A 9,273-nucleotide genomic window follows, 5' to 3' on the forward strand; every position below is an offset into this window, starting at 1 on the left:
TTTGCCAGGCCTGCAATATAACATTAAACTTGCCAAGCCCTTCTTGCAGCCATCTGGAGGGGGACAACGAGATGCAAGGGGGAAGCTCAGCCACGTCCGCCGAGGATGCCGCTGCTGTCAGCCCCGGGCGCGCCGTGCCGAGGCTCCCCGCGCCCCCCGTGCCGGCACCGCCCTGCCACGTCCCACGGCCGCGGCGGAACCCTGCCGGTCCCTGGGGACTCAGCCCCGGCTGCCGCCCGCCCTCCGCTCCGCGCCCCGCCGGCCGAGCCGCCCGCTCGCCTCCTTTGTGTCCGCGGCCGCCGCCCCTTCCCCGCGGGCGGGGCGGAGCAGGGCGGGCCCGGCGGGGCGGGTTCGCGGCGCCCATAAGAAGGGGCCCTGGCCGCAGCCACCGCCCTTCTTCGCCGCACTCTCCTCCGGTCGTCCCGCTCCGCTCCCGGATTACAAAGCCCGCGCCGCCGCCGCCGCTATGAGCATCAGCACGAAAAACTCCTCGTACCGCCGCATGTTCGGCGGGGGCAGCCGGCCCAGCACCGGCACCCGCTACATCACGTCCAGCAGCCGGTACTCGCTGGGCAGCGCCCTGCGGCCCAGCAGCGCCCGGTTCGTGTCCGCCTCGCCCGGCGGCGTGTACGCCACCAAGACGTCGTCGGTGCGGCTGCGGAGCAGCATGCCGCCCATGCGGCTGCACGACTCCGTGGACTTCACCCTGGCCGACGCCATCAACACGGAGTTCAAGGCGAACCGCACCAACGAGAAGGTGGAGCTGCAGGAGCTTAATGACCGCTTCGCCAACTACATCGACAAGGTGCGCTTCTTGGAGCAGCAGAACAAGATCTTGCTGGCCGAGCTGGAGCAGCTCAAGGGCAAGGGCACGTCCCGCCTGGGCGACCTCTACGAGGAGGAGATGCGGGAGCTGCGGCGACAGGTGGACCAGCTCACCAACGACAAGGCACGCGTGGAAGTGGAGCGGGACAACCTCGCCGACGACATCATGCGGCTGCGGGAGAAGTGAGTGTGCCCGGGGAACGCGGGTCCGGGCCGCCGCCGCCTCCCGCTGCCTGCCCCCCGCCCCGTCCCCTGGCGCAGAGGCAGCCCCTGCGCATCCCGAGCGGCACCGGGCGGGCGGGAGGCTGGGGAGGGGATTTGGGTGAGCCCCGCTCCCTCCTCACCGCTGTCCTGCCCCTTCCAGGTTGCAAGAGGAGATGCTTCAGAGGGAGGAGGCCGAGAACACCCTGCAGTCCTTCAGACAGGTTAGCGGTCGTGGAGGAGGGAGGGGCCCGGGGCGGAGGGTGGGAGTGCAGGAGTTTGCTTTCCTTGCACAAAGAGATTCCGTCAGTTCTCACGCAAGCCCTCCGTGTTTTCTTTAGGGGGATGCTGCAGTCTGAGGGGAGGGGAGGGAAACTATTGTCCTGCTTTATCCAAGTCTAGCCCGTTTTACAAAAAACGCCCCAACGTGGAATCACTTTCCGATCCAATAAAAGTGAAAGGGGGCCATCTGCGCGCTTGGCTGAAGGGTATTAATGGTTTCTATGGGATTCACCGTGGAATGCAGATACAGGCATTATGGCAAGTGTGGTGGCAGCAGATTGAAATAATAGATCCCTTTGTGTCGGAGGGGAGGGCGCAGTGGGCTGCATTCTTACTAAATGTGTAATGGTGCAGGAATATTTCTAGCGAAATGTGTCTGTTATGGGCCAGGTTTTGTACAAAACTGAAGTTTTTGATGAATCACTGGTCAGTGCATTACTGGGCAAGAGTTTCAAATGTAAGGTTTTTCATATGGGTGTTGTCTGCTGACAAGAAGTAGACAGTATGTTCCTTGGGGTGAGGTCACAGGCTTGAGTTTGCCTCCTCTGAGTGACCATTAAAAAATGGAATTTAATCCTCTGTAAAACAAAGGTGTTAACCTAGGAAACAGAGTTTTGTCTTTATAGGATGCTGTGATGTTATCTGGATAAAGTAAATTTACATGACAACCAGAAACAACTGTGCAAACAGTGTTCGAAAATACTTAGGCTCAAGTTTTCACTTGTGCAAAACCAGCTTTCAACTTAGATTAAGCCTTGTTTGGACTAAGAGATATTTAGGAATGTGCCTTCTCAAAACAAGGTCTCTTCCCTAAAACTGCTGGTGTAAAACAGCATTGCTAGCATTCTTCCGACTGGAAGTGACTGCCTTTATCACCACGCAGCTGGGTACAGGCTGACTTTGTCCCAGAGCTCTTCGTAGGCATTAACAGGAGTCAATATTCAGGAAATGAGCACTTGATTGTCTGTGTTTCCCTGGGAAAGGCTTTTGACTGCAGTATATTTACAGTCCTTGAAGGAGGGCAGGTGTGTTCAAGAGTAGTGTGGGGAAACTGAAACACCTACTCCCATTCAGAGCCTGGGAATTCAGTCTCCACTAGTGTTCTGGGGACAAAAGTTTTAAACAACAGTTTGGGATACTGCCTTAATTTAAGCTTCTGGGGGGTTTTTGAGTGCTAAGACAATTTAATGTAGTGGAAAGTTCTCTAAAGGAGCATTTAAGTTTTAGAGAACCTCATCTGCTCTGATTCATTGCTGAATTGAGTTGAAGGATCAATTGACTTACGGTTGGCTTTTACATGATCTTTCATATTTAATTTTGCACTTTAGGCATGTCTGTATTTTAATCTAATTGAATCTTATGAAGGCTCTGGGCTTCAAAGTGAGCTTGGCTTGGTGTGCATACCCCACTCTCATTATCCAGCTCTTCCCTCTACTTTGGAAAGGGGTCACTCAGGAGTTCAGCCTCTAGCAGATGTGTGCATGCAGGACAGTCAGAATTGGATCCATTTAACCTTCTAAGCTGCAGCTTGTGCATAAGAAATGCAAATCATTGTCTATGGAAACTACACTAAATCCTCTTGTGACATCACTGGTGCTTGCTGCTGTGCTTAATTTGAACATCAGTCATACCTCATTTATCCTTACTGGCAAGGATGGAGTTAACATACAGGTTTTGAAACGTAAATCTGTTTCAGTGTAAGTTTTGTTCCTCTGAAAGTGAAATTAAATTCACAGAGCACTGAAGCTGAAAGATCCTGTTGTGCATTCCATTTTAAAACCATCCACAGCCTTCTCTTAAATCATTATATTTTTCCACTGGAAAGTTGTGTAGTTGTATAGATTTGGAACACTTCAGCAGGTGCTTTGCTGATGTATCATCAAAGCTACTTCTTGATGGAGCAGTCGTGTACTTCAGTATTTTAAAATAAAGAATGAGTATTTGAACTTAAGCTTTTATTTCCAAAAGCTGCCTGTTTCAGAGACTGTTCAGCTCATATGTACTGAATTTTAATTTATTTCTTCTGGGAAAAGATGTGATTTTACTTATGTGCTGAGGGGTGTACTGCATAAAGTATATGTGAAAGTTCAGTGAGGACTTTCCTTTGGGGCAGGACAAGCATCACAGTTAGTGAGGAAGTTACTGCCCCTTTGCCAGCTAGTCTAGCAGCAAGGAATAGGTCCTGAACCTGTGGCAAACCTAACAGGGCAGGTCCTGGCTAACATGAGGTTTGTCTGAAGTAAACGTGGATGCTCAGCCCTGCAAAGTGTGTGGCTTGCATTGAAGAATCTCCTAGGATAAAATCAGTGTGCACTCCAACTGCATGTGTTTGACTTCTCCTTGTTTGTTCAGGCTACAAGTAGCCTATTCATTTATGTGGTTCTCCACACATCTGGGAACTGCTGAAACACTGAATCCTAGTGATAGGGAATACATAAATGATAGCACATAGTAAAGTACATACCACATATTGTAAGTGTCTTCAGTTTAAATTGCTTTCAATTTACTATTTTTCAAGGTCCTAAAATCCTGTAGCTATTCAGTTGTTATAAAAAAAAAATAGCCTTCAGGGTGAAGATTTCTTTAAAATCCTCTAGAAGATGTTTGGATGTCTGGCCAATTATGTAAACATGTTGGGTCATAGCCATGTCATTTTCTGCCAGAATGATCTTGAGGGGGTTTAGGGGGAGGAGAACAAATTAATTAGGAAATTCTTTCCCTGAACTGAAAAACAGAGCTGATATGAACTGTGGGTGTAAAACTGGAATTGATAGAAAAGTTATGGCATGGTGCATGAAAGGGGTAGTTTGCTGGATAAAGTAAACAGAATAATTCTTCTGGAGCAAGGACCTTACCCCAGAGTAGGAGTGATCCAAGGCTTTCTAGGAGTCTAAAGAAAACACTCCTTATTTCAAAGGTGCCATAATAAAGAGAGCTGCTGATTAGGAATGCTTATGCTTTGGGCAATCCAAAATAGCTTTAGAGTAAGCTGTGAGAACCTGATATGTTAATACCCTGTGAGCACAAGCATGTGGCTGTGTATGTAACTAGTAGGAAAGGAACAATCCTGCCCTTTGCAAACTAAATGCCCTACACATTCAAAATGTAAGAAGTTGCCAATCAATGTTTAGTCTTATGTTTTTGGAGTAATTTAAGTTGCTCCCTTGTAACATTCATGACATATCTTCTGTTATGCTCTAAATGAATTTTTGCTGTTGATTAAGACTATCTCTGTCCAGCAAAAGGTGGAGTCTTTGCCAGCAACTGTGAGGGTGTAGGCAATGATGAGTAGCTCAGTTTGTGTTTATGCTCATACCTTCTTAAGGGAGATCTGTTAACCTGCATTAAGTGAATGCTGCAGTTCTTATTTGTACCTCACCAACTTTACAAGTATGCTTTAAAAGTGTGGTCTGTGGACCTAAGGGGCTCTGTGCTTGTTCACCAAGGAGTCTATAAGTGAAGCCCACTGATAGGTATGAAGGTTCACGTGTTGTACTTTTAAGCCCAGCTGAAAAAAGTGGAAGTTTGCAAATTGCAACTCTTTGTCAGTGTAATCAAGCTAGGACCACCTACTACCAACTTCTGACTCAAGTATTTGAAGGATTTACACCCATAATGATTTGTGTGCTCTTGGTCATGCTTAGCAGGATGTCAGCAAAGATGATATAATCAACATATATGGTATAGTTTCCAAATTCACAGTATAGGTGTATATAATAGTTTAAGGCTAAGGTAGGAGGCGGCAAAAAGGTTTTTTACAGCTTTTGCTTTCCTATTGCCAAAAAGCTCAGATGTAGCATCAGTCTGTATGCTGCTGAACTGGCTGTAAAAGACTTCTCTACATGAGTTTTGTAAGATTATGAATCGTTCTTCTCTCTGGTCAGGATGTTGACAATGCCTCCCTGGCACGTCTTGATCTTGAGCGCAAAGTTGAGTCCCTGCAAGAGGAGATTGTCTTCTTGAAGAAGCTTCATGATGAGGTAAGCTGAGAAATGAGGTCTGTGTTTAGATGCAGACTGTCTAGCAAGGAAACTCTTTGCTGGATCTGTCCCAGAGTCCCCCACTGTGTGTGATCTATGTGCTTTTGTGCAGTAATTTTGAGTGTCTGCTTCTCTCTAAGGAAATCCGAGAATTGCAGGCCCAGCTCCAGGAACAGCACATCCAAATTGATATGGATGTTTCTAAGCCTGATCTTACTGCTGCCCTGCGGGATGTTCGCCAACAGTATGAAAGTGTTGCTGCTAAGAATCTTCAGGAAGCTGAAGAGTGGTACAAGTCCAAAGTAAGTAAAATGCATCAGGCACTGTAACTAATTCTGTTTAACAGTTATGCTGTAGCACTTTCTGTTCCCTCTGGCTTTCTAATGGACACGAACATAACCATGGCACAAAGTCTTTTTTTAAATCCTAGTCTGGGAAGGGTACAACTGAAAACATTTTGTGCCATAACTACAGCAGCAAAATAATGGGTGCACACTGGGAGTCTTTCCTGTGCTTGTACTTGAAAGCAGATGTTGGATGAAGTACAGGAGAAATGAGTGAAAAAATGGTGAAAAGATGGGAAATGTGCAGGGTGAGGAAACAAGTATGAAAGTTTGCTATTAGTTACAATATAACATTTAGAAATAGAGAGGCACTTCAAGAGTAATACTAATATTTAAGCATTTCAGGTGCTAACCTTTGTAATACCTTCTGTTGCCCTCGACTGCTGTGTCCACAGAAGGTCTGTTTCACCATTCCTGTTGAAGTGTTGTGCTAACCAGAGTGGGTTTTCCAGTTTGCAGATCTCTCTGAAGCTGCTAACAGGAACAACGACGCCCTGCGCCAGGCCAAGCAGGAAGCGAACGAGTACCGCAGGCAGATCCAGTCTCTCACCTGCGAAGTCGATGCTCTGAAGGGAAGCGTAAGTAGAAGACAGCAGCTATTCTCCTGCACTGCAGTTTAATTTTTAATTGGGATGTGAATGCAGGTGACCTGCCACACAATTCAGCAGCATGTTAGTACTTTTTGAAAATGATGCTCAACTTGTGTGTAGGCACAACAGTGCACTGGCTAGATTGATACACTGAATTAGTCTTACTTAAGCTGTAAACAATAAGTTCATTCTCTCGCTGTAATATTCACTGTTTATGCAGCACTTTCTGAAAGTGTTGATGCCTTGTCTGTCAGGTACAGCTAAAATTACAGAAAAAAAACTGGAGGAGCAGTGAAAGGTGCAAATTTTGCTATTGCTAGAACAAGGCTGCCTTAAAGACAGGCTTGAAATGGATGTAACAGTGTTTAGCACACCTCCAAATCTCTACTAAGGACTGTCTGCATGCTGACTTGAACTGCATGTGTTGGGCTTTCTGTAAAGGATGGCTTTGCCACCTGGTGGAACAAATATCTGGCATACTTCTGATCACACAGCAGAATAACCCTCCTTGACTTTGCAAAGGGAAAATAAGGAGATTACAAATTTGGGACGTATATGGGCATTTTCAGAAAGGATGCTAATGTAACACAACTTTCCTTTTTTAAAATGCTAAGGGTCTTGAGGGTGGGAAAGAGTGATTTAACTGCAGCAGTGCTTGATTTCACTCTTGTCTTCCAGAATGAGTCCCTGGAGCGCCAGATGCGTGAAATGGAGGAGAATTTTGCTGTTGAAGCTGCTAACTACCAAGACACTATTGGCCGTCTGCAGGATGAGATTCAGAACATGAAGGAAGAAATGGCTCGCCATCTCCGCGAGTACCAGGACCTGCTGAATGTAAAGATGGCTCTTGACATTGAGATTGCCACCTACAGAAAACTGCTGGAGGGTGAAGAGAGCAGGTAATCACATGCAGACACTTTTCTAAAACCAGGAATTACTAGAAGATACTTTATAGCCATGCCTGATTTTATCCATTTATTTTTTCCTTCAGGATTAACATGCCTATTCCAACCTTTGCTGCTTTGAACCTGAGAGGTAAGCTGATTCTGCTATTTCAGTTTAGGCAGTTGTTCTATCATTAGCATGAGGGTTCTGGATACTTCCTTTTATGCTGGTTTTTGAACTTGTATAAGTGCAGTTGCTTGTGAATACTCTTCTTGGATCTAACTACAGTATTTGCAATTGCTTAACCTTGGATGGTAGCAGCTCTTTTGCTCCTGGACACATAGTTTTAAATATTGGTACATAGCAAGTAATTCATTTGGATACCTGCTGAAAGTGTTTTAAGGGGCACGGAGAGAAAATGTAGACGACCTGGATTATTCAGAACAGGAGACTTCTTTGTATACTTAATTGGGATTCTCCAAGTACACACTAAAATCTGTTACACCTCATCTCTTTGAGGAGGCTCCTCATCTAGACTATTGGTAATAATACATCTTCTTTGCAGAAACCAACATTGAGTCTCAGCCAATGGTTGACACTCACTCAAAGAGAACACTTCTAATTAAGACCGTCGAAACTAGAGATGGACAGGTTGGTGGTAACTTTAATTTTATTTCTATCACAGCTGCTTGCTTTAAATTCTTAAGTTTGCCTACTGCTTCCTGCAGCTTGTATGTGGTAGTAAGTATTGAGTAGAACAGCAAGTGGCACTCCAAGCTGTGTAAACATACAGGTATAGCAAACAGGTTTCTCTGGAAAAAAGTAAAAATTCATCTGATAGTAAAACTTTAAGTTGGTGACTGTTACCTGTGTATTGAGTACTGAAGTTCAGCTGAGTTAGCAAATTCTCAAGATTTCCTCAGGAAAACATGAGGCAGTAAACAGAGATAATTTACTTGCTTTGGATAAGATGCTGTGGTTGGTGTAAGTAAGTAAAACTTGAATGGTTTCTGTATGCTATTTGCAAACTAGAATTTCTCATAAGTGAGAGCTGATACCCACTTGTTCCCAGTTTGAAAGTGGATGTTCCACTTTTAACTCTTAAAAAAACCACAAAAAATCTTCCTACTAAAACTTAACGCAAGTGTTTCTGTTTTTCATTAGGTTATTAATGAAACTTCCCAGCATCATGATGACTTAGAGTAAAGCTGAAGATGCATACTTACTAAAGGAGAAGTTCTTACCAGCAAGATTGAAGAAGTCCATGTCTTAAAGGAAGAAACAGCTTTCAAGTGCCTTTCTGCAGTTTTTCCATGAGCGCAAGATGATTATGCTAGGAAATAGGTCTTAGATCTTGCAAACTGACTCTCCCTGAAGGATTAGAGTTTACAATGGAGTCTAGTTTACAAATAGCAATATCTTGTGCTGCAATACTGTTTTTAAGTATCTGAACTCAATAAAACTGCTTTTTCCAGCACAGTATGAGCAACCTGTCGCTACTTCAATAAATCTTTGGAAAATGGCTCTTGATGTGTTCTAATTTGTTAACTTCATGACTTTCTGGAAAGCCATAACAACATAATGCTGGAATTGTTATACGGTTGACATCTCTAGTACTGGCTGTGTGGAATGCTGTTTTTTCAGTTTAACTAGATAAACTGTCTTACTCATTTACTTCTTAGGTTTTGGAACCAATTAAAATGGATTATAACTGGCAGATGCATAATGTATTATGATATTTCTTATCACTTGAATAAAATATGATACTTCAAGCTAATAAAAAATTAATCTTGCTTCCATGTACTAGTTAATGAAGTTACTAAATGTCAGAATGCCTGAAGTACCTTAACACTTGGCTTTATGAAACATAGTAGTTACGTGACAGAGAAATAGTTTATGTGAGCCCTTATCTCAGACACCACCTTGCAAAGTTAACAGCTGACTTGGTGCATTAACTTATTTTTCCAGGAAAAACTAGTTCCCAAAGGCTTGTTGGTATTAGAGAAGCTACATGAAGGCTTTTGCTGGAGTGGGGGTTAGGAGAGACTAACTTGCCTTTTTGCTGACAATTCCAGTATTTAAGCCCTTTTTAAAAAAGGAGAACCACCATGCTTGGTGTTCTCTGCTGAACATCAGTGTAAATGATCATCAGCAGAATGGGAACAA

At 44.5% G+C, this 9,273-nt stretch overlaps 1 protein-coding gene across 1 annotated transcript; it reads left to right on the forward strand.

The window, feature by feature from the left end:
• Positions 1-373: 373 nt before the first annotated feature.
• Positions 374-8,904, forward strand: VIM (vimentin). Its single transcript, XM_063413099.1, has 9 exons — positions 374-1,008; positions 1,190-1,250; positions 5,193-5,288; positions 5,429-5,590; positions 6,085-6,210; positions 6,901-7,121; positions 7,214-7,257; positions 7,673-7,758; positions 8,272-8,904. Exons 1-9 carry the CDS (start codon positions 467-469, stop codon positions 8,311-8,313), a joined length of 1,380 nt encoding a protein of 459 aa, XP_063269169.1. The 5' UTR covers positions 374-466; the 3' UTR covers positions 8,314-8,904.
• Positions 8,905-9,273: the final 369 nt, after the last annotated feature.

Source organism: Prinia subflava, chromosome 1 (assembly GCF_021018805.1).
Source record: "Prinia subflava isolate CZ2003 ecotype Zambia chromosome 1, Cam_Psub_1.2, whole genome shotgun sequence".
In the NCBI taxonomy this organism is placed as follows: Eukaryota; Metazoa; Chordata; class Aves; order Passeriformes; family Cisticolidae; genus Prinia; species Prinia subflava.

Excerpts from the sequence above, each read along its gene's own strand:
- VIM (XM_063413099.1), top strand. The coding sequence starts at position 467 with ATGAGCATCAGCACGAAAAACTCCTCGTACCGCCGCATGTTCGGCGGG. Across the intron at positions 6,211-6,900 it reads TCGATGCTCTGAAGGGAAGC|AATGAGTCCCTGGAGCGCCA; the intron begins GTAAGTAGAAGA and ends CTTGTCTTCCAG. Across the intron at positions 7,759-8,271 it reads TCGAAACTAGAGATGGACAG|GTTATTAATGAAACTTCCCA; the intron begins GTTGGTGGTAAC and ends GTTTTTCATTAG.